A 24358-nucleotide genomic window follows, 5' to 3' on the forward strand; every position below is an offset into this window, starting at 1 on the left:
TACAAAGCGCCTTATTGTAGTAATTCGACTTTATCTAACGTTTGAAGTTGTTACCGTCTTCTAGTGTTATTGCCTTTTATACAGTAAAGAAGGACTTTGGTCATTTATGTTGAAACTCATTCATTGTAGAATGTCTGACATTAACTTGTGACGTCATTCGTTATTATTCTCTCTCCCAGCATGGTGGATTACATTGTTTCAGAGGCAGCAGGAGCCCTACTCCCAAAGAGAGGTGGCCCCTTTAAAATGGAGGAGCTGGCTCTAAGTGCCTTGCTGGAATGCCCTCTTTGTTATGAGCCACTGGACGTGTCAGCCAAGGTCCTGCCCTGCCAACACACGTTCTGTGTGTCCTGCCTGCAGAGGCAGGAGACAGCCCACTCCCAGCTGCTCTGCCCCGAGTGTGGTGCTCCTGTCCCAGCCAGGACTGTGGAGGAGCTTCCTGCCAACGTCCTGCTAGTGCGGATCCTGGAGGGGCTCCAGGGCTTGCAGGGGCCCAGCAGGGACAGACATACAGCCCGCTACGCAGTGCCCTCGGTCAGGGGTGGCTCGACAGTCAGGGAGGGTCAGCAGCAGCTTGAGAGTCAACACGGAGACAAGCAAGGGCACAATGAGGTCAGTGAACGACCCCGGCCTAATCCTCTGCATATCAGAACAACTTTGGGTGATAACTTTATCTGACAAATGATATGAGGTTTTTGTTACAGTAAATTACACAATCTTTCAATGGCCATGACCCACTGTAATTGTCCTATTTGTCTACTGTAAGAAAGTACACAGTGTTGAACATTTTTTATTTAAACATTGAATGCTGCCCATTTTCCACAGCCCAACATTTTTAGATTGTTAATGCATTTAATCCTCTTTACTTTGGATTTCAAACATGACCTCCGAGGGCATCCCACGGTATACATGTATACAGTCATTTTTTAACACAATATACTGTGTTGGTAAGTTTTCTGGAAACCTTTAATGGAGAAAATCACCAGACATGAATGTTTTTGCTAATCCAGTAAATTAGATACCAGAAAGAAAGAATTTCATCATATTAATGCAAAAAAAAAAAATCAATATTGCAATAAAGCAATCCTTCTCATTGATTCGCAACGTTGCCCACAATGTCGTAATACGCCCACACATGTTAAAGACACAGCTAGCTCCGTGTAGACATTGTGGTGAAATCTCTGACTCTTGAGAAATGTATATTTCCTCATTATTGTCTTCTCTCCCATCCTTATAATGGCTCGTTCATTCATTCCTTGGAATGTTTTGAATAGGACCTTGTGTCTCATCTCTGACCTATTGAATTACTAACTTACTCACCAAACTTGAATGGGATTCTGTGGCTAATATAGCTGGAGTGTGATCTGACCTACCACGTCCTAAATGTTTTCGTCTGACCAAGGTTGCGTCGGTGTTCCTTTGGGGCGTGAAGTGATGAGAGCTCCTCAAACCTGTATGAAGGAGGAAGATTTCCTTCTCGCATCATAAAGAAACATAAGAAACTACAAAACCCCTGATGGTTTCCTTCCTCAAACACGACTGAGGAGAGCTCTGTCATAACTTTTAACACCTATACAGGGCGGTAGGCGTATACCATACATTAGGAATTAAAATCTGCATGGATAATAATAAAATAACACTTTTTTGGTGCAGGTTTAACATTATTTATCTGTATAAAGCAGATCTGTGCAACTTATTTTGCACAGTCACCTAATTCAAACCCAACAGAGATCTAAGGATCATAAAGGTACTTCACAGTCAGTAAATCATTTCGCAGTTTTTATTTGATGCCGACATTTTATTCTCTGAGGTGATGAGAAGCACAGAAACCTGCCTTCTCCATAGTCCTGTGCATAAACTGCTCCGAGCGTTTAAGAGTTTACTTGTGATCCGTAGCTTGAGTTCAGCCAGAGTTCAAAAAGCGCAGCCAAGTTCACGAGGGTGAGTTTGTGATCATTCTGCTGTTTGAATGCGTGCTTCAGAAACCTCCAGTGCAAAACGATATACTGTAATTTCCTCCACCATCATTCTTTCACTGAGGCCAGGTATCACACAGGATAATTTCATCAGTTCCCTGATGAAATTTCATTAATTAAATTAAATTAAATTAATTTAATTTAATTTAATTAATTTAAGTTTCATTAATTCCCTCAAAAGAAACAACAATATGTGGTCTGTAGATACATTTATGGGGATGAGCATTGATGAAAAGCAAGCTCAGCCTGACACCAAGAAGGAAAAGTAGATGGATGTAGGTGGTTTATTAGAACCTGTCTTATTATTTGCAACACTTAAATTCCTGAAAGCCATTATTCTAATGACCTAATATGCATAATTCTTTGAAAAAGCCAGGGATTTTTCCTGCAAAACATGAAAATGTGGAGAGAAATTACATTTTTATTCATTTTGTGAAAAGTCGTACAAGTTTTGAAATATAATAGTTGCAGAAAATATCTGTGGGCGTTCCTGTGCTGTTTTCTCTCAACATCACTGAACAAGTGTGAAGACGTTATCAGTAACGCTTGAGTCAATACTTGGCTTTAAAGGGAAAAAGGATGTGTCATCGTAAACGCATCTGCTTATGATATCTAAAAAACATCACACATCTATGTCTGCTCAGCACAGAATCTGTTAAGAACCTGCAGAGGTTTGTCACCCGGCACTCTTGTTAATAAAACTGAAACCTGACTGTGACTTTCACTCTGGACCGCAGCATTTTACAGATATTTTAGCCTGTTGCTAAAATAACGATCTCAGCAAAATCCCCGGTCGCTGTTTGTCACTGTCAAAGTAAAGGACAAAATAAATCGCATTATTTCACCTCCTGAAAATGCAGTTGCACTGGAAAGACACTTTTTTTTATCTTTGAAAGAGAGCACGGCCTAGACCATCTTTAAACTGATTGATTTCAACATATTCAGAAACGTATATCATCATGTTTGATAAATTCACCACTTCATTCGAACATACAGAAGCTGATGTGTGACTTTTCTTGTCTGTCCTCCAGCTTGCTCTCAGAGCTTTGGTGCTTAACCAACGTGGTGATTCTTCGGGAGAGCTGGTCCTCGCGCCTGGAAACAGTATCGCACAGAAACACAAAGTGGATGAGAGCTGGCACCACGGAAACGGCGGCGACAGCGGCGGCGCGTCTGTCACTGCCAGCGCGCTGCAGGCCGTCAGCCCGACGCCTCAGCTGCAGTCCCAACCTCAGGCTCTCTGCAGGGCGCTGCACGACTTTAACCCCGAAGAGAGCAATCTGGAAGACAGTAAATATGGCCTCAGCTTCCTCAAGGTCTGACTCTCAAACTGCTGACTTAACACAGTGTGAAAGCTTACTTAATGTCAAGGGGGTTCAGTCTTGTATGACCTGATCTTTTAGAACACTCACAGGGTTTCCTTCTTTTTAATGAATGCACAAGGAAAATGATTACACTTGACTTTAACCTTCAGAGAATAATGAAGTGTTAACCTTGTGGGGAAAAGAGCAAAGGTGCTATTTCACCTTAATTTTAACACTTTTCACACTTAGTGTTCACCAGTGTGAATGATCGGAAGACGAGATGCATCAGGATGTGGGTAGCTAACCACCTCTGCTTAACCTGGGGAAACCTTAGTGCTAAGGTGTCAATTGATGGATCATTTCATTCATGTATTGAGGAAAAAAATACCAAAATATTTTATGACCTACTGATTTTGTTGATTAATCGTTTGGTCAATAAGCAATCGTTGGGATTATAAGTGAGCAAAGGTGACGTCTTTAAAGATGTTTGGTCTGACGAACAGTCCAAAACCCAAAGATATTCAATTTTCTGTCATGGAAGAGTAAGAGAATCAGAAAGTAGTCACATGTGTGGAGACTGGAACTTGTGAAGTTTTACCGTCTTAGCTTAAAAAAAGACTTCTACGATTATTTGAAAATCAAAATTGTGGCAGATTTTTTTTCCTTTCATCGACTAATCGTTGCAGTTCTCAAAACATTTACTTGTCATAGTTTCATGAATTATAAAATTAGCTTGATTTCTTTTTTTGGGGGGGGGGGGGTTAATATCATTACTTTTTATTATTTACGCTGCTTTGAGAGACTTGTGGAGCTGGAGGCTCAGACCTCTTGTGGTTGTTACTAACCCTGAAGGACTTCTGAGGCAGTTATGTAAGGGCCTCAGTACGTGTGTGCTCTCCATTAAAGCACACTTGCGCTCTGTTTTCTTTTTTTTTTTTCAGCTTTAATGCAGATGGTCAAATGGTTTTTAGAGCGAGGCTGTCCACAGAAAGGACTGGACCGGCACACACAAAGGCAGTTGATGTCACATGCTGCAGGAGAAATGTAGTGCATCGGAGAGTGCCCGGTCTCCAGGGAGAGCACACTCTGTTATAAGCAACTGGCATCCTGTTGGTTTCTTCGGTTGTTGTTGTTTTTTGTTCTAGCGGTTTCTCTGCCTCTCACCTTTTCACTACTTCCTCTAAGTCCAGTTGTGTGTCTCTTACTTCTGGTTTTGCAGGGAGACATCCTTACAGTCATCAGACGGGTGGATGAACACTGGATTGAAGCCAAGCGAGGGGAGAAAGTTGGAATTTGCCCTCTGCAGTATATAGAAGTGAGTTTGTCTGAGCTCTCTCTCTTTCTTTCTTTCTTTCTTTCTTTCTTTCTTTGTCCCTTCCTTCATTGTTTGAATGTGGATCTTGGCCTTTTCCTCCGGGATCAAGGTTGACACCTGCCGTTTGGCACCTTGGTCTGATGGTGTAGCTCCTTTAATGAATAGATGTCGTCGCTGGATGTCATTAATTCCAGGTCACTGGCGGGGCGCTACCTTGATTTTCATTCAAATCTTTGATTCATCCGCAAATGTCACTCCTGCTCTGCAAAGTGCTGAGGCAGAGAGATAATCTGTGAAGCCGTGCTGTGTCTGCAGCTGCTCATTAGTCTGTGACTATGTGGCTTACTCAGGTTGGCAGCGCTTGCTTAGCTAGCTGACTGTCATTTGTTTTCCTCTGTACTTTCTGCCTCCAGGAATTAACTTCATCCGTGCCCGGGGGAAATTGTAATTTGTGCTTCAGTGGGGTTGATGTGGTGCCTTTAATCGCTTCTTGTTTACTTCCCTCACTTGTCATCTGTTTTTTTTTTGCCAGAGGTTTACCTGATATTTTGTTTCTCTTCCCCTCCTCTCATGAGTCTTGTCCTCCTCATACGCCTTCTCCGTCTCTTGTCCACCCGTGTCTTCTGCTAAAGCCCCGCCTCAGTGGTGCTCTTCGTCTTCTTCTACCTCTTTACTCTATTCTTCCGTCCTCCTCTCCTCTCCTCTCCCATCTCCTTTCTGAGCCTCTCCTCCTGTCGTGCAGCCAGGCGTGAAGACACAGTAAAGCTTTCTTTGCTTGGGTGGCATAACGGCACATCACTGTGGGGAGTGAAAGCATTAACCCTGTCTGCCTGCCTGCCTGTCTGTGCAGCTTCTCTCTCAGCACCAGTCAACCCTCCCTGGCTTATTGGCTGGTACTTATGCTCCTGCCTGCTTGCCCGCCTGTCCAACAAGTTGTAGGGGTGAGTGGAGTAGAGATAGGTGGGTGTATTTAGACAGCCGTTTCGCTGATGAGCAGGACCAGAGGTTGACAGGCGCCAGTCGCAGGTTGGAGAGAATTTCCTTGGCTGAGGATTGACTATTCTCTGTGTTAGGATTGATCCTGATTTTACACTGTGGTTTCTCTTTCTGTGTTCATCTCTCTCAGCCAATTTCAGTGGCTGCCAAACTGCTGGAGGGAAAGCATCGGAGGGGGAGTGACTCAGCAGACTTTCACCATCGGACTGGGAGTGGGGGCAAAGACAAGGCCACTGACATATCCAATAGGACCACCCATTACGGAGTCCCTCAATTCCCAGCGAAGACACCCGTCATCAATGCTTTGCCCCTCTCCAACCAGCGGAAACAGCCCGCAGCCAGCACTATCCGATTTTACCCGGCTACCAAAGGAGAGACGACCAACATCAGCACCTTCAACAACTTCAGACACCGGGGTCAGCCACACCAACTCTCTGCGACTCTTGCCGCCCGGGGCCACTCTCATCCCTCCAGAGTGAACTCTCAGCGAATTAGACGCCACTCTGACTCCACACACAGATATCTACAGGTGAGTCGTGTGCCAACGTATCTGCCTTTATGCAAACTATAGTGATGATGTGATAACGTTTCCCAGGTTTATCAGATTCCTCTTTGAGCTCAACTGTGTTTGGCTTTGTTTTGTTTGCTGTGATTGGTTTTAACAGAAAACATGTGGCTGGCAAAAGGCATGACGAAATCAATGTTTTTGTTTGAGTCACTGAGGGATCAAGTTGTTCTCAGGGATGCAAAGAGAGAGCCATGACACTAAGCTTCAGGAATGAATGAGAGAGAGAGGCATCGCCCTTATTTTGTCTGCTGCATGATTAAGACAACACAGATGTGGAAAAGGGCTAGATATGAAAGGAGTGAGGACTGGAGGTGAGTGGACCGAAACTCTGAAAAGGTCTTTAATCAAGAGTTCTGGGACAGAAGCCAGGGTTTCCCCTCATAGATGAGTAGCGGTCTAACAGGGTGTGTTTCTTCAGCTCAGGGATATATAGTTCTTGAGGGACGTTGTGTAGTTATCTTATTATGTCTGAAAGCTCCTTTGACTTTACCGTTTGATAGAATGATGAGGGTTTAAGTGTAAAACACACACAGGCCTCATAAAAGTACTTCTAATAACTTTAAAGAAGCACAACAATACTGAACAGCTGAGCTTGCCTTGACTGCTATCATGTCGTCTAAACTACTCACAAGAAGAGTGTGTGAGACTCTCTATTGCTCTTGAAACCGACTATTCGTAGAGTTTTTCTAGTTTCTTGAGGCTCTTTCGGGGCCACCTTTGGTATCAATGAAACCTCTCGATTATAAATTTAGAAACATTTTAATCTCAAGCTGTCATGATGAATTGCTTAGCCACTCTTCATGTGACCAACAGGATACCTGCTGCATATTTTATACAGCCTGTATCGCATGGCAGGATGTTGGATGGACGATGAAGAATATTAGTTCTGATCACCTTAGCTTGAAAGTTTTGAAGGATATATTTCATATCAACCATTCTGTGTGTGCAGCCGGACACATTGGCATTCCTTTATGTCATAAGATACTGTGAATACTGCATTAAGTCACAGCCAGCTAGTGTCTGAGTACAGTGCCAGGCTTAATGTAACCTGCTGCCAATTGCCCTGCCCCCTGAGATAAGGATTTCCTTTGATTCAATTCAAGTTTCAGCTCTACCCTGCAATTATACATGTCGGAGCACAAAAATGCTCATGCAGGTTGGAGAAAAAAACAGGAGAGGAAGGGAGGTGAAGGAGCCTGGAGAACAAGATAATAAAAAAAGTAGGAAATAGGAGAGATAAGACAGTCAGAGGAAAAGTTGAGAGGAAATACTGAACTTAAGATGCCATAGAGCTGGGAAGAGAAACAGAAAACCAAATGTGTGTGCTGCAAAAAAAAAGGCAAAACACAAGAAGTAAGGAGAAGGGGGAGGGGGAAATGAGAGATAGATGGAGGGAGTGGGAGGCTTGGAGAGTCCCTCAGTATGTCTGCTTATCTCTCTCATGCTGATGAGTCACTGGTGAAGTTGGGTTACATAACAGACTCCTCTCTCTCTCCCCTGCCGTCAAACTCCTTCCTCTTCACTAAGCAGGTAACACTCACTCTCACATCAGTGGGCCAGTGATGGCAGACAAGCCACGCACCCTTTTTAAAAGGAGCCGAGGGCTCTGTCCCTCAAGCCTAAGCTGAGCTCCCCGCTGACCAAGCCAGCGCGTGTGCTATTCTTAGAGCTGCAGCCCATCAGCTCTCACCTCTGGCTCCACTGTTTCACAGGGGGATGTTTCTTCCCACAGACTGTGGATGCAAAAGATGCGTATTAGTGTGAATATTGGCACGGTTGTGTGTTTTTTCAAGCAAACATTCTCTTGTTCCTGCTTCTCCAATTTGAGGATTTGCAGCTTTTCTTTTTCTCATAATGTAAAGTTGAATATCTTTGAGTCGAAAGACAAAACATGCAGCTTGAAGATGTGGCCTTGGGCTTCAGGATTGTCTGGCATTTGTCACTATCTCACTGACAGAGCAAGAGATTAATTGGTTGACCAAGAAAATATTTGCCAAATGAGTCAATAATTGAAAATAATCCTTAGTTGCAAACCCGACCATAGTGCAAAAAAGCTCAGTCAATTGCCATTAGTCTGCCCAGAATATATTCTAGAGTACTGTATACTTTAAAATGAATAGATCCTGATCCCAAATAGAAAGCTTTTATTCAACAATATTATTTTATTAAAAATTCAGTACATCTGTGATACTGACATGAAAACCTCAATCTTTAATAACCTATTTTAGGCCTGCATAAAATATGCATGCATCGACTCCTTCCACCCAGCTTCTGCTTCTTTTATAGTGCAACATGTGACTAGAATGTGAATATAATCCAAATATTTAAACTTTTTACACAATATGATGTCGCTAGTCAGTCACCTGATCCAGTGAGATCTTGGACCAGGGAACAACCAGGCGTTTCCCATAATGCCCTGGGATCATACATTGTGTGGTGATCGCTGGTGGACTGGCTCATCTCGAACAAGGTTACTAGAGTTTGGTGACATCCCGTAATTCACCATTAAAACACGTGAGATTGTGCAGTAATTCATTCTTGCACATTTTGCGTTTGAGTTTGTCGCAAAGAAACAGTATTGTCTAGTCTGTGTCCAAAACCACATTTTATTTACTTTTGAGCTTTACAAATCTTTATAGCACATGTTGTTTGGGTGGGATTTGGGGATTATTTTTTCACTGTTTTCAACAGGAAATATTGCTGTCTGTTTCTTTGTGATCAGACGAGTTACAGATATGTAAAAGTGGCTATAGATTTCTGATACTAGAGCATGTTTTAGTTTTTTGCTGAAAGGGGCAACGTTAAAAATCAGGCCTCTGTGAGTTCTGTATACAGTTTGGACATTTGTTTTACCTACATGCAGGGGGCATCATGGTCTGAAAATGATTACTAGTAAGGTACATCGTCATCTTCTGATGAACTGATGCAAAACGTCATTCAGCTGGCATGACCAAATCTACGGATACTCAGTGTTTAAAATGCGGTTGTGGCTGGCACGAGGACACCAAAAGGTGGACATTATTATTCTGTTAATTGAATTATTCATGGCAGCAAGGATACTGGCTGCAGGTAAATGTCAACCATTTACACCAAATAAGACTTTATTACCTGCATGACTAATAGCAGAATTACTCTCTCCACGTAAATATAGTTAGTGCGACTGCTCAGTCACTGCACCTGGCCATTGCGTGACTGCAGCATAACTGAAGCAGTATCTAAAAAAAATCAAAACAAGAAAAGACACAAAGTAAATGATTTAATGCATGAAGAAACTAGTTGTTGGGCTTTTTTCTTTTAAGACTATGTCAGTGCTTTGCTGTTAAAACATAGTGAACAATTGCACATAAGGATGTCTTCTACTTTCTGTCCTTCATGCTGCTTCAGCAAAGACAGGAAGTTATCTTTTCTTCAGGAAGTTGCTTTTAGTGTAAACGTCATGCGAGTGTCACAAAAGACTCATTGACGAAACAACTTTAGATGACAGTAATGCTCGTCCATACTGTCCTTTGTATATGATGTAAGGCCAGCATGTCTTCAGGACATTATATCATAAGATTATCTCGCTTTACTTCTGCCTCACAGCACTGGCTTTGACAAGTGAGGCTGTGCTTAAAGCAATGGCTGCCTCTTGATTAGGACTTCTTTTGTGCTTCTTTGAGGTAGAGTGTGAATGCAGCTCAATGGTGGCAGAGCTGCAGGATCCAGGCGCATGCTGTTAAGAGGGAACCCCAGGCCCACAGGCCAGCATTAATGCTTTAGTTGAGTGGTAGTGCTGTAAATAGTCCAACCCTCTGTAGACGTCACTGTGTAGATAATAGCACTGGGGAAGTTATTTACGGCTTTTTGTAATGGTAATAATAAGAATTACGTTAGTATAGCAATTAAATAATTAGGGATTAGGTTTCATACTGTGTTAACGGTTGTGAGACACACCTCAGTGTCCCTCCCTGCTGACTGTGTCAGGTCTGACTCACAGCCTGCTGACTTTAAGCCTTTCTCTGCTTTAAAAAAAGCAGCTCAGATCTATGACAATAAAATGCAAAAGATGTCTTCCAGGCCATAAAATATATATTTTTTCTGTACTGTATTTTAATTAACATGTATACACCATATTTTCTGTATTAATGAAGTTGGAGCTTAAACTAAGCATTTAGAAAGAAGATCCAACAAATCATAAATGATATACAGACCTGAGAACACAAGGGGTCACTGAATACTTGATGAGCAAGAAAATGACGTAAATCATATGTGATGTCCTTGACTGTCACCATATGTCAATTGAACACCTATGGGAGTTAGACAGTTTCTCCACTGCCATCATTAAAACACCAATATGTTGCTTGCGTGATCATTCCTCCTGCCATTAAGAGATCCTTTCCTAACATTCCTCCGATGGAAGTGATGGGGGACGAAAAACTCAAAACTTGTTCCGTGCTAAAATAAATCCCAAAGTTTATCTGATGTTGGTATGAGGCAGCAGACTAAGTTAGATAAATCAAGTGGATAGTTACTGTCTTTGTAGCACAGACTTCTCTGGTCAGTCCACCACTTTGGTCCACACTGAAATATCTCAATATGAGACGTTGAATGCTTGTGGCTCTGCTGATTCCCTGACTTTCCCTCTAGCGCCCCCAGCAGTTTGATAATTTGTTTTTTTTAGTGAAACATCTTGACAACTAAATATATTACACATTGATATACGTAATCATGGTAAAGATTATACCTGTTCAACATCAACATGTTATCAGCATGCTGACGTTAGCATTCAAAAGCACAGCTGTGCCGAATTATTAAAATTAATTCAAAATACTTTATTCGTCCCTTAAGGGGCAATTTTGGGCAATCATGTTTGCAAACAGAAATAAAAGACACTCTTGAATAATGTGGCATGCAAAACCACTTGACATCCATTTGATAATAAATCTGTATCCATCTCTTAACAGAGTGAGAAGAAGATGACCAGTGACGCTCCACCCGCCATCTCTATGGCTCTGGTGAACCCCCAAATGTCCTCGACCTCTGCAGACAGCAAAAACTCCTCCACACAGCAGCTCTCCATCAGCGTGTGAGTCACTGTTTTCAACATTATATTATGATATGATAATGTAAGATCGCAGGCGCAAGATATGACTAGAAACAGAGACAAGAAACACTCAAATACCCTTAAAAAGGTGTCATAATATATACAAATTGTAGAATCGTCACATAGACAAACCCCCTGTGTGACCCCTCAGGTGTGCCGTCCTGTACTCCTACAAACCACGACGGCCTGAGGAGCTGGAGCTGAGGAAAGGAGAGATGGTGGGAGTTTACGGAAAGTTCAATGAAGGCTGGCTGCGTGGGCTATCGCTCAAAACGGGCAAAGTGGGCATTCTGCCCGGCAACTACATCACGCCTGTGCTCAGGTGAGAGGCTGTGACCCTTGACTGCTGGAAGTGGGAGCTGAATGACATGTGGATTGAGACAGTGATTCAGTGTGGGCGGGACGACGTGTCATCATGCGCACATTTTAATGAATCATGAAACAAAAATAAAACACTGAGCTTGGTGCAAATAAACTTTTAACTACAGTATATCAAGTGATGTTCTGTGGGTGCTTCAGTATGTACTAAGCGTCTCATTGCCTCACTGCAGAACCTCGGCCAGACTCCTGGAGACCAAAGCAGCTAATGCGTCCTCACAGTACAACACAGTAGCCGGAAAGAAACCCGCTGCTGCGGTCCTCGCTCTTGATAGGGTAAACTCTGATGGAGCGATATACTCAACAGGATATGTCTCATCTGTGCCAAATGGAGCGCAGCATGCAACGTCATCCACTGGCGCTGGAAAACAAGGTTCACAAGGTTGGGACACTGTGAGGCGCATCTTTAACCCTCACAGAGGTGAGTGATAAACAACCACATCCACCTTCTAATTGCTTGATTAAATTAAAGAGATTTAGCCAGATTGTCAATGACGGCCTATTCAATATTTTTTCAGGGTCAAACTACTTCTCCCATACGTCCAATCTGAACGTCCCATCCAAGTCGCAGCACTTTTCACAAGTTCAGGCGTCCGGCTACTCACCTGCCCTGCAGAGGAAGAAAAACAGCACCTTCTTTTCTAACTCTGTCAGACCTCGGGGCTGGATGACGGAGTCGGCAGCGCCCTGTGCTGCTGCAGTCTTTAAGGACTTCACTGCTTCACATCAGCATGACAGACAGCCTACCCATGGGCCTCACTCAATTCTAGTCAGACCCAATTCACTCAAGAATAATGCAGACAAGGTAATGTCATCCTGATGATTTCTTGCGAGAGGCATGAGCATGCATTTGTCGAAAGATAAGTACTCTGTGTGCATTGGTTTTATACTATTGATCCTTTTGAAATGTAGGATCACTGTTCTGCATGTGCCTTACAGTAAATATTTTACTCCCCTAGCCGGCAAAGTCAGTGCGGTTCTACACAGATGGAGACTCCCCTCCTCCAAGACGTCGGACCTCCTCCTGGTCGCCAGGAAATCACCATCCCTCCAACTGCGGCCCTGGCCCCCCTCCGTTAGAAGTATGGGCCCCATCGCTCACGCTGGGAAGAGACGGACCGGGGATCATTCTCAAAGAAGGAAAAGCTCCTATTCTCAGGAAAGGCCTAGAAAGTGCCATCTCTGATCTAAATTCTAATCCGCAAAAAACAATATTGTCACAGCCGTTGCTCTCAGCCGTGCCCGCTCAGTTCAGCCCCAGCAGGTACGTTGAATCTGTCTTTGTCCTTCAGAATAAAAAGCATATTGATTAACAGGCAGACAATGTAGACTTGAAAGTTTTTCATCGATTTGATGTACTGGACAAAAACGTCTTGCAACTTTTGCTTCTTTTTTTTTCCCCAGACACAGAGTGACCACAACGCATTTAGCCCAGACGGACTCCGAGCTCAGTCTGCTTCAAGGAGACCTCGTCCTCGTCCACAGACCTCGACCTGATGGACGAGTTCTGGTTACTCAGGAGAGCAGTGGGCAGACAGGCTTATTCCACAGCATTGTTTTTCAAGCCCTCGAGAGGCTCAGTTGACTGTGTGGTACTGTAGTTATGTATATGTCTATATATCATTCGTTTAACTGCCAAATGACTTAACTGACCTGAACAACAAGATGCGGGTTGAGGTCCAAGGGTTAATACTGCCATTGACAATCCTTTAAAGGAGGTGTTTATTTTTGTCCTGCGTACATATGAGAGTGGTGAAATTCCCCAGAGATATATTGTGTGTTCTTAAACGTATGTGCATGTTTGTTACACATGTACTATTATAAGATTTTGCACAAAATCCCATCTAATGACTGTTCCTTGTTCAATACCCATGTTACACACATTGGTGAGTGCCTTTGTCAAAACTCACAAAGAAACAAACTATATTTAGAGAAATTATGAGGTGAAATATATGTACTGCTTATGTGGTAATAAACTATACGTCCAGAACTTTTGTAGTTTGGTGTCTCACTTCAGATGTAAACTATAATCCTTTAACTAACAACAATAACATAACGGCGAAACCATTGCCTCGATGTAAAAGTCCTGCATTCTTTACCTCAACTGCAAAATAAGATATATATAAATAAAGCAAAAGTAGGCCTACCTGTTCTTGCAGCATGTTTAAATACTCTTGCAAGAACCATTTTAGTATTGCAGACGAGTTAACCACTCCATATTACTTGGCGGTAATGTAAAGACCTAAAAAAGTGATTGGGAATATGTGCCTCTAAAGCACAACATTACTTCAGATAATAAAGGGCTTAAGTTGGGTCCTACCTGATTTTTGTCTTGAAGAGGGTCCCTTTGTCAAAATTAGAGCCAGACTGATATTGGATTTTCAAGGCTAAATATCAATATTAACGTGATTGATTATGATTTGTTTTTCTTTATGTCGTATCTATTTATGTTAAATTCTTTACAGAAACACATATTTTGTTGTTTAAGAATTGAACTGAGTGGGACATTTTACAGTTGAAAAAAATGTATTATTTGATGTCTTCTTTTATGTCAAGAAGACACTGTTCCTAAAATAAACAGCAGCATTTCTTTGAGACAGCTTTACCGCAATTTGTTGATCTGCTGACATATACAGTACAAAATACTGATATAGCTGCAATAAGCTGTTATCAGCCTGACTCATTGTATTATTTATCAGCCTAACGCTAGACAAAATCTAGTATCAAGACCTTCATTTCAGTGTTGTGCACACTGAATGTGTGTACAAACAAATTAACACATTCTAAACGTGGGGCCATGCAGAGTTCTTGCATAGGAATGTCACACAATGCACAGAGAGTGGGAGTAGTGGGGGTCAATGTGGCCCAGCAACTCATTTTTGGAGTTTTGTACCTCTGTACTTCTATTTCATTGCACTGAATTGAATCATCTACCGTAGGCCGAAGTGCGACGGTAAATGTATGTTGAAACGTCCCACCTTTGTCTATATATGTCCCCGATATATTAAATATCTGAACACAACGAGGCCATTTAGTAGCTTATACTGCAGCAGTATCTGTAACCAACCAATCGAAGACCCGCTCCCTCCTTCCACCATACCCTGGGACGCATGCGCATTCTGACACAGACCTGACAACAAGCTATCGGATGTTGAGCCTTTGATATGGGCACAGCGCTGGAAATTATTCGGATAACGAATAACAAATGAACAAAGACTTACACACATTTAATTGTCATTATACATACATCATAATTGCCCTTCTGCCTTATCACTATGCCGGTAAGTCGACGTGCCTGTTTGCATTTTTTTGTTTTGTTTGCAAAGGGGTTCCTCCCTTCCTCCGACCGCACTGATGTGATGCTAACCGGTTAGCATCGTTAGCTTAGCTACCACTTTCCAACAAGGACATTGTACACTTCGTTAGTTTTTCCCAGTCACCACAAATCAATTAGCACAAATGTCAACAGCGTGGTGGTTTGAGCAAAAACACTATATTTTCAGAATTTGCTATTGTCCATTTTTTTTGTGCTAGTCAGCTGACGTCAGTTAGCTCACGTTATCTTCAACGTTAGTAACGTTAGCGTGTGCCTGCCTAGCAACCCAGCACACGGCGGATAACGGTGAAGCTACTAACGTTAGCTAGTTAGCTTTGTTTTGACTGAGCCATTTAAGCTAGCTGCAAACTGACAGCTGCCATGTTGGTTCACTAGAATTGTAAGGTGAATTGTCACTGCATAGTTTAGCTTCATGTTACACCCCCATAGCACGATTTACTGTCTCTTATTATGGCCCGTTGTTTTTCAGAGCAATAAGCTTGAGAAGCAGGAGGTCAACGATAACGTCAAGGTGGTGGTAAGATGTCGTCCCTTCAACCAGAAAGAGAAGATGATGAGTCACAAACAGGCCGTGACTGTGGACGAGATCCGTGGGACCATAACAGTGAACAAGCTGGAGACTCCCCACGAGCCCCCGAAGTCCTTCACGTTTGACACCGTGTTTGGACCAGACAGCAAACAACTGGACGTCTACAACCTCACCGCCCGCCCCATCATTGACTCCGTATTAGAGGGATACAATGGTACAATTTAATGTAACATTCATTATTATTTTTATTAATACACCATTGCTCAGTGTAATGACTAAATCAACTGTTGGAGGCATTTCAATACAGACACTCAAACATACACTATTACCTCTATTAAATCAAATCCTCATTCATTATTAACCAATATAATAAATACTGATAATAAGTTGATCTTAAATCTTCATAGTCTATACTGGAAATAGAACTGGGATTTTATGCTCTGTTGTCCATTTCAGGCACCATTTTTGCATACGGGCAAACTGGCACAGGAAAAACATTCACCATGGAGGGTGTGAGAGCGGTGCCAGAGCTCAGAGGGATAATCCCAAACTCCTTTGCTCATGTGTTTGGTCACATTGCCAAGGCAGAGGGTGACACAAGGTAAGAAAGCAATCAGTCGGCCAACATTCAGTAAAATCAGCAACACATATTTTGTCTACGCACATAATTAGTCTAACTGACGATTCCCAATGTGTAAATCAGTGTTAATTTAAGTGAAATATTTGGTGTCTTGTTTAGTTTTCCAATATGCACACTCCACTAGCAAGCAATCTTTTGACATAAAGTAATCTTTGGACAGAGCTTGATACTATTATTGGTAAACTGCTTTGGTTTTGAGAAAGGCTAAGTTGTTAATAACAAGTGAGGGAGCTCATGCATATTAAGAAAGTACAAAGTATTTGGACGAAGCGTTTTAAGAACACATTTTCATCTGTTAAAGGGATTATGAAAGTTCAGCCCACCCTTTTTGAAAATTCATTTCATTTCTTTCAGATATTTGTTCTGATTAGACTGCTTATGGGAGGCTTTTTCATTTTATTTTGGTCTTATTAGCAGAATAAAGGGCTTCATGTAAACCGAGTTCCTGTTAAGAGGCACACGTGTCATGATTGATCTATTTACAAAGCCTGTTTTGCCATTTGCAGCTTTACATTTCAGCATTTATCTGACCTTAAACACACATTTAACTTCCACAGGTTTTTGGTTCGTGTTTCGTATCTGGAGATTTACAATGAGGAAGTGCGAGACTTGTTGGGCAAGGACCAACTGCAGAGGCTAGAGGTAAAGTCATACCTCAAACCAACACTCAAACATTGAGTTCAGTGATTCATATCAAAATGGTCTTGGAGGATCTGTCATAAAGGGCACTACAGTCATATTTCCAAACAGGAAGCTTGCAGAAGACTGCTGAATAGATTTGCTTGTATTAACTGTTCCATTTTTCATCACAGGTGAAAGAAAGACCGGATGTTGGCGTGTATATCAAAGACCTCTCTGGTTACGTCGTGAACAATGCCGATGACATGGACAGGATTATGACGCTGGGCAACAAAAACCGTAAGCGGAATAACTGACATTATGAAGACATAAATAGATACTCACGAAATCTAACATTGTACAAGATATTTATCTGTGCGACGTGTAGTAAAACCACACATGTCAGACCGTGAGAAGTACCTTCCTTGCAAAAAATGGAAACATAGGCAAACATTAAAGAGGCTTCTGGAAGCAATTTTCTTGCATTATATACACTCGATATGCGTTTACATTTTTCTTAATTTAAAATGCAATGCGTGCAAACTGTTAAGCAATGTGCAAAGTCTACCTGTGCATACTTGTGCTGTCAGTTGTCAGAAAATGCTCATACAATGTGCAAAGATAACTGTCGACCAAAACAAAATAGAATTTCAGATGAGATTTTATAGTTCATAAGTAAGTTATCACACATACTTGTATGAGTATTGTTGTTTGATTAAATTCTATTTCCTGATGTGAAGGGTCTGTCGGCGCAACGAACATGAATGAACACAGCTCCCGGTCTCACGCTATCTTCACCATCACCATCGAGTGCAGTGAGAAGGGTGTGGATGGAAACCAGCATGTCCGCATGGGAAAGCTTCATCTGGTTGATCTTGCCGTATGTATCTGTGGCCAGAAGATTTCTGAGTAAAACTAAACTACTTCCTCGGAAATGAGATGACACAAAGATGCAACCATGCTGTATGTCTTATCGTCCACAATCCATCTCACTATCACCAATTCACCTTCCACCCTAACCCCCTTACAGGGCTCGGAGAGACAGGGCAAGACTGGAGCCACGGGTCAGCGTTTAAAGGAAGCGACGAAGATCAATCTGTCTCTCTCCACACTGGGCAACGTCATCTCTGCCCTGGTGGACGGCAAGAGCACCCACGTGCCCTACAGGAACTCTAAGCTAACCCGTCTGCTGCAGGATTCATTAGGAGGAAACTCCAAGACCATGATGGTAGAGTGAAAGCTTGAAAACTGCTCTAGAAGCGATGTGATGTAAGCAACACATACGTAATTTACCATACTCGACTTTTAAATTGCATACTTCTCTCCACCAGTGTGCAAATATAGGTCCTGCAGACTATAACTATGATGAAACCATCAGTAGCCTGCGCTATGCTAACAGGGCTAAAAACATCAAGAACAAAGCCAGGATCAACGAGGACCCTAAGGATGCACTATTGCGCCAGTTTCAGAAGGAGATTGAGGAGCTGAAGAAGAAACTGGTGGAAGGTAAAAAAAGAATCATGCTTTTTGGAGGTTTTTTTTTTACCCCCCAAGACTGTCTTCTTAAATGTTGTTGTGCTGTTCTAGGTGAAGAGATCTCTGGCTCAGAGGGCAGTGGATCAGAGGAGATGGATGAAGGTGACGATGAAGGAGGGGTGGCGGGAGAAGGCCGCAGGAGAAAAAGAGGTGAGAATTTGTCATTTATGTACACATGCAGATGCAAGTTGCGCATCAGAGCAAATGACTGAACATTTTATGATGCAATCTTCATAAGCCTTGTGGGCAGAGTTTATTTCCTTCAGTGGTTTGTGTTTTTGGTAAATGGTTGGATATACATCTGTAACATTTGCACATCTCTTATTTAGTCTCTTGGAGATTAAGGATGTTAATTGTGATATGAGTCAGCATTCAGTTCATCAGCTGATCATGAAGCTGAAGTTGCTTTTAGGTCACCAGTTAGGCTTCCATAAACATAACACCTTCCTCATTCAGGAGTTTCCCTCGTATTCTCACCTTCTACCCCTTTTTCTGTTTTTAAGTGGAAAGTTAAAAGATAAACGAGCACGATTAGGTCAATACATTATGTTGCAATACTGACACTAATGTTCCGGCGGTGAGGCCGTGTTCCACTATGTTTTATATTGATATCTATAGATTTTCCCAGCTGTCATTATTCTTTCCAATACTGCGGTATCAGATATTTAATTAATAATAACCCTGGCATTCAGCTTCTGTGAGTACGGTGCTGTATCTGCAATTTGCATGTCAGCACCTGCAGCTGCCTCGTTTGATTGCTGACCCCAGGCAGTGCTTAAGTATCCCTAATAGTTGTCAAAACACCCCGTAGCTTCCTGTTCCTCATCAATTTCATCATCAATGAAATATGACCAGACTGCTTTACTGCAAAACTATTCCTGATTTGCTTGCATGGTGTTTGTAGCTTGGACAGGTTTTCTGTTTGTGTCGTGTTTCTGAATGACAGCTGAAAATGGAGAGCAGCTTGATTGATGTGTTTGAGTGTTTGTGCTGCGTTTGTATGGATGTGGTTTTCTGAGTGGGTTCTCCTTCCTGTTCCGTCATTCATAGTATTTCCTCTTTAAAGTGGTTGTGAAAAAATGCATAACTGTCTGAAGATGGGTGCGCTTGAGTCATAATACAACAGGCCTGCATGAAAATTAGATTGAATTTAACATCATCATTTACCTTTTGTTGAGATTAGCTATTCATTTCAGTACATGTCGAAAACTAGCAAAACAGATTCTAGTGGTAAAAAGTTATTTTGGACATTATTAGTGTTTTGCTGCACACTCGGATCAGAATCTGAGTTATAGCCAGGAAGGTTTCACAGACAACACATGTGCTTTGGTGTAGTTGGTGCACAACATAAACTTATTCACCCATTCACTATTCTACTAGGCAGCTCTATGTAGAGGACTATATAGAGACCTTTTTGGACACTACTCGGGTCACTTTCTCTGCGCCGTCAATTACATCATTGCTGTCCAGCATTTGACATGTGCCATATGCTGCAGCGTTCACTGTATATGTAAAGGGTTTCCATTGTGAGAGGTAAAAGCGGAAGGAGTTAAGCGGCATGAATGTGAAGGGGCGGAGCCTTTTTTCACAAATTAATAAAGTTTAAAGTTTGTGGCTGTTGGTCTTGGGATGCGGTTCTCTGCCCATATTGATTATTGTGTCTTTGTCTCAGTCGCTCTTTCTCCTCTTGTCCTTGGATAAAAGCAGCACGGCTATGTGACCTCTTTCTAGTTTGCATCATGATTCATTCAGAAGAGGTTTTTTATTGAACCAAAGTAAATAAACTTTATATTCGTGTTGATATTGTCCATTTAATTGACACTCGAGCTGTTAAAGGTCCTGAGTTGCGTTCATGGATTACAGTGCATGTGTGAAAAGGGCTTAACGTGTCTGTGCCACTCCTGTGTTCTCACAGCCCACATCCCCACTCTTGTCCCAAATATTTTTGAAAGTGATAGCAAAGCTTCCCGGTGTTTTGATAACGATGTCTTGGGACAGATCCATGACTTTAACTGGGGCTGTTGAACGGATCCTTCCAAAGAATTGACACAATCTAATGTTCTCCTACTTTCTACCAAGCATGACCGAAATGAACACAGTTTTAACATTCTATAGTTCTGCATGATGATGTCATGTCCCCAGTTTCAGGTTACACCTCCGCCACGCTGTATTGTGTAATCTGTAACTTCATCCACATCATGTTTCATAAGCGATGTTTTGTATATATATTTTTGCCTCGTGTCTCTCCGCTGTCACTACTCCTATGTCATGTTGTTATTGTTGCTGAGACTTCTCGTCTTTCTCCCGCTCCGTGTCCCATATGTGGTGTCCCACTCTGTCGTCACAAGACTTTCAAGATCACTCTGTAATGTGTTGCTCTTTGTTTCTCTCTCTCCTCCTCCTGGTGCAAAATGCCGCCTGTCTGGCTTGCTATACACCTCTTAATTCAAGAAGAAAGAGGTTGGTGTAAGAATCTACATTGTCCTGTAGCACAGGTGTCGCTACTCGCACAAATTACCAAGATGGCCACCGTGTGTTTCAGTGGCTATTTCACTAACTGTGACTAACTGGATAACAGGCTTATATAATCGCTGTTAACATTGTTCTGTTTTGTCCATATATGACTACCACCCATGTGTCTCTTGCTGTCCATCTTCATAGCCGCCATGTTGTTTAACGAATCTTGCGCTTTATATACTTTCCCTTATTTTCTTGCACTAACAATAATTTCTCACTGTGCATTAGCAAGACAGAACTTTGAGCAGTTGGCTCTCACTGGCACCCACTCTTAGGACATTCATTTGAATTAATCTGCATTTCTATCGTTGTAACCTATACACTGACAAGTAACGTAGTATAAGAAGATCTAAAACAACCTGTGGATTAACGACACCGTGGATCCCTGTGTCTCTCAAGGGAGGAAGAAGGTTTCCCCGGACAAGATGGTGGAGATGCAGGCAAAGATTGACGAGGAAAGAAAGGCCTTGGAGGCCAAGCTGGACATGGAGGAGGAGGAGAGGAACAAGGCAAGAGCAGAGCTGGAGAAGAGGGAGAAGGACCTTCTTAAAGCCCAGTGAGTCTTTGTTATTCATGATGCTACGAATCAAATGATCTACAACGTCTTCTTTAATTGTTACTGGCTGTGGTAATATGGTATCCACTCATTCAATGCCTGATCCTCCTCTCACCCCTTAGGCAGGAGCATCACCTCCTGCTGGATAAATTGTCGGCCTTGGAGAAGAAGGTAATTGTGGGTGGGGTGGACCTCCTGGCCAAGGCCGAGGAGCAGGAGAAGCTTTTGCAGGAGTCCAACAGTGAACTGGAAGAACGTCGCAGGAGGGCGGAACAGCTGCGTAGGGAGCTGGAGGAGAAAGAGGTATGAATAAATGTCCAAAAACCAATCCCACTACCCAATACTTCAATAGCGGGATCAGCTGATTTAGTAGTAAAAACAGTTTTAAGACATTATCTTGACTTCTGTCCTTAATATATGTAGGTTTTTCACAGTCGGGACCACAGACTACAGCTTGCTTGTTTGTGCATAATCGGTGATCCTTCTCCCTCTTCAAACAGCAAGAACGTCTGGACATAGAAGAGAAGTACACTAGTCTGCAGGAGGAGGCTCAAGGAAAGACCAAGAAGCTGAAGAAAGTATGGACCATGCTGATGGCTGCCAAATCAGAAGTAAGCAGAACGTAAAAGAGAAATCATAACACTGTCAGGGCAGCAGGGCGGTATAGTGTGTAGACTGCTATGAGTCACCTAATTCCTATAGAAAATGTTATGAAATACTTTTTAAATCGGAGCTTAAATTGATACGTTATGAAACTCAACCTATGGTTGAATTTGGTCTTGATTGATCAGGAGAACAAAAGAAGTTGATCCACTGTGGTTGTCGTGTTTTGTCGGTTAGATGGCGGATCTACAGCAAGAGCATCACAGAGAGATCGAGGGCCTCCTGGAGAACATTCGCCAGCTCAGTCGAGAGCTGCGACTCCAAATGCTCATCATAGACAACTTTATTCCCCAGGAGTACCAGGTGTGAATGTGTACTTCTATGTGTAGCTCTACGACTCTTTGACCTAAATACCCACGACTTGTATGCTTTCCCTCGATCATCGGTACACACAAAGAAGAGGCATGAAAGTGACAATGTCCTTCCTTGCTTCTAGTTTTTAATATTTTCTCATGTTTTTTCTGTGCAGGAGATGATAGAAAATTACGTGCACTGGAATGAAGACATCGGAGAATGGCAGCTGGTGAGCTCACTTTGCATATCTCATGCACACACTGTGGTTTGCAGTTCGACGGACATTCAATCTAAAGGCGCAAACTCGTGAGTTCAGGACTACTTCTCAGCAGTGTGTGTCTTTGAACTGTAGCTCGTGTCTTTCAGAAATGCGTGGCGTACACTGGCAACAATATGAGAAAACAGACCCCTGCTCCAGACAAAAAAGAAAAAGATGTGAGTTTTTCCTGCCCGACATTGTTGTTTGTGTAATGACTGATGTTCCTGATATTTTTCTCTTGTCCCACCTTGACGATGTATTGTTGAGCTCTGTCTTCTTCTGTCCCTGCCTCTCGCAGCCGTTTGAGGTGGATCTGTCCCATGTGTATCTGGCCTACACAGAGGAGAGCATGCGGCAGTCACTGATGAAACTAGAGAGACCCAGAACCTCCAAAAGTGGCAAAAGCGGCCGACCCAAGACTGGCCGAAGGTAATCTACTTTCTACACGAAGATAGTCAAATTTTAGTGAACTTGAGTTCCACAACATCAAATACTCCTCTGAGTAAACCGAAGAGTTATTAGTTATGGCTGTCCCGCCGCTGTGTTTGATGATTCATTTATAGAATGTTGATAATATGCGTGATATATCATGATAACGGGAAACATGGTTATTCTGAGAAATAAGAACGCTGAAAGCTCTCTGAGGTTGTTGATAACACTTATCGTGTATTTATCTTCACACAGGAAACGATCCGCAAAGCCCGAAGCTGTGATCGAATCCCTGCTGCAGTGAAGACGGCACAGCGGAGAGCTTCGTTTCACCGTGTCTTTTGTGTTACTTTAGGAAAAGAAGTCGAGTCTGAAGAATGAATTGTTGAACATTATTTAAAAGGTTATCTGAATACACTGTATAGCTGGTATGGTTTGGAATGTGACGGAGTTGCACGGATGACGGGAGTAAGACCTCTTGGCCAAGAGGACCTGTTGTTTGTCTTATAGTGGAAGACTTCTTTGTGGATGTCCAACATTTGTGATGTAGCTTTGGAACACATTTTGTTGGCAGCAGCTTCTGTTCAATTATAGCTCTTTTACCTAAGCATCTCTATAGAATCACGGATAAATTTACAATAAACATGTTTCACATGCAACACATTTGGTTTTGACACTCTGAAAAAAGATGTTTAAAACATGAACTATAAACTGCATTCATCCCCTTTGAAATTAGTTTTGCAACGAATACCGCACCGTCTGAGTTGTAACGTCTTTATTACAGATTTCCTGCTATGTAAGAAACGGATTCATATTAAACAGCCCATGCTGATGGGAATACATTGTAATTGAATTCTGATTAAGGGTGTTAATTCACATGCACAGGGTGTGGAGTATCAAGTATGTAACTGTAAAGTGCATTATACCATTTCTTCTTGAGGTCAGAAGCGTAGGGCCATGCATGCCAGCCAGCTCATGTGTTAGTGCCATCTGCTAATCTAAGCAAGTCCTCTCTCTTTATTTCTTCAAAGGTCAGAACACTTTGTGTTATATTGATATTCACCATACATACTGTTTGCCTTAGTTTATTGCACTAGTATGAGGTTTTTGTGGAGATCTTTTTTTTATGATGTTCTGTAGATGCAAACTGACTTTTATTTTGTATCATAACGTATGTCAAATGTTTACATGCACCAAACCCCTGGATATTTTATTTATTAAATTATTTTACACGTTTTATCTCACATTCTTGTTGCTCTTTGCCAGTTTCATTGGCAATATTCCTGTTTTTTATTGTTGCTTTAAAAAAGGTTATATGAACACGTATTATTAATTATTATTATTATTATTAGCGTTTCCT

The 24358-nt window shown here is 42.1% G+C and overlaps 2 protein-coding genes across 3 annotated transcripts; both read left to right on the forward strand.

The window, feature by feature from the left end:
* Positions 1-180: 180 nt before the first annotated feature.
* On the forward strand, positions 181-13604 carry sh3rf2 (SH3 domain containing ring finger 2). The gene is given in 12 exon segments (XM_076103532.1): positions 181-612; positions 3008-3292; positions 4500-4595; positions 5446-5511; positions 5513-5536; positions 5722-6120; positions 11103-11224; positions 11394-11564; positions 11794-12041; positions 12139-12425; positions 12580-12884; positions 13025-13604. Coding segments are annotated over 12 exon segments (2616 nt in total). The 3' UTR covers positions 13206-13604.
* A 1141-nt stretch (positions 13605-14745) lies between these two features.
* Positions 14746-24235, forward strand: kif3a (kinesin family member 3A). Of its 2 annotated transcripts, none has more exons than XM_076103322.1 (17): positions 14746-14901; positions 15427-15700; positions 15943-16087; positions 16684-16768; positions 16939-17044; positions 17485-17624; positions 17775-17972; positions 18076-18250; positions 18332-18430; positions 21197-21353; positions 21476-21656; positions 21854-21964; positions 22194-22319; positions 22486-22539; positions 22677-22745; positions 22868-22998; positions 23254-24235. In XM_076103322.1, the coding sequence occupies exons 1-17, from the start codon at positions 14896-14898 to the stop codon at positions 23300-23302; spliced, it is 2106 nt and encodes a 701-aa protein (XP_075959437.1). In that variant the 5' UTR covers positions 14746-14895; the 3' UTR covers positions 23303-24235. The 2 variants fall into 2 exon arrangements, with proteins under 2 accessions (XP_075959437.1, XP_075959438.1); XM_076103323.1 differs by lacking the exon at positions 14746-14901 and adding an exon at positions 15245-15336.
* Positions 24236-24358: the final 123 nt, after the last annotated feature.

The sequence above is a fragment of the Anarhichas minor genome, unplaced genomic scaffold, assembly GCF_050575085.1.
Source record: "Anarhichas minor isolate MPS153535 unplaced genomic scaffold, ASM5057508v1 ptg000028l, whole genome shotgun sequence".
Classification (NCBI taxonomy): Eukaryota; Metazoa; Chordata; class Actinopteri; order Perciformes; family Anarhichadidae; genus Anarhichas; species Anarhichas minor.

Coding starts and splice junctions, on each gene's coding strand:
- kif3a (XM_076103322.1), top strand. Junction 21,965..22,193: donor TGATGGCTGCCAAATCAGAA/GTAAGCAGAACG, acceptor TTTGTCGGTTAG/ATGGCGGATCTACAGCAAGA. Junction 22,540..22,676: donor ACATCGGAGAATGGCAGCTG/GTGAGCTCACTT, acceptor CGTGTCTTTCAG/AAATGCGTGGCGTACACTGG.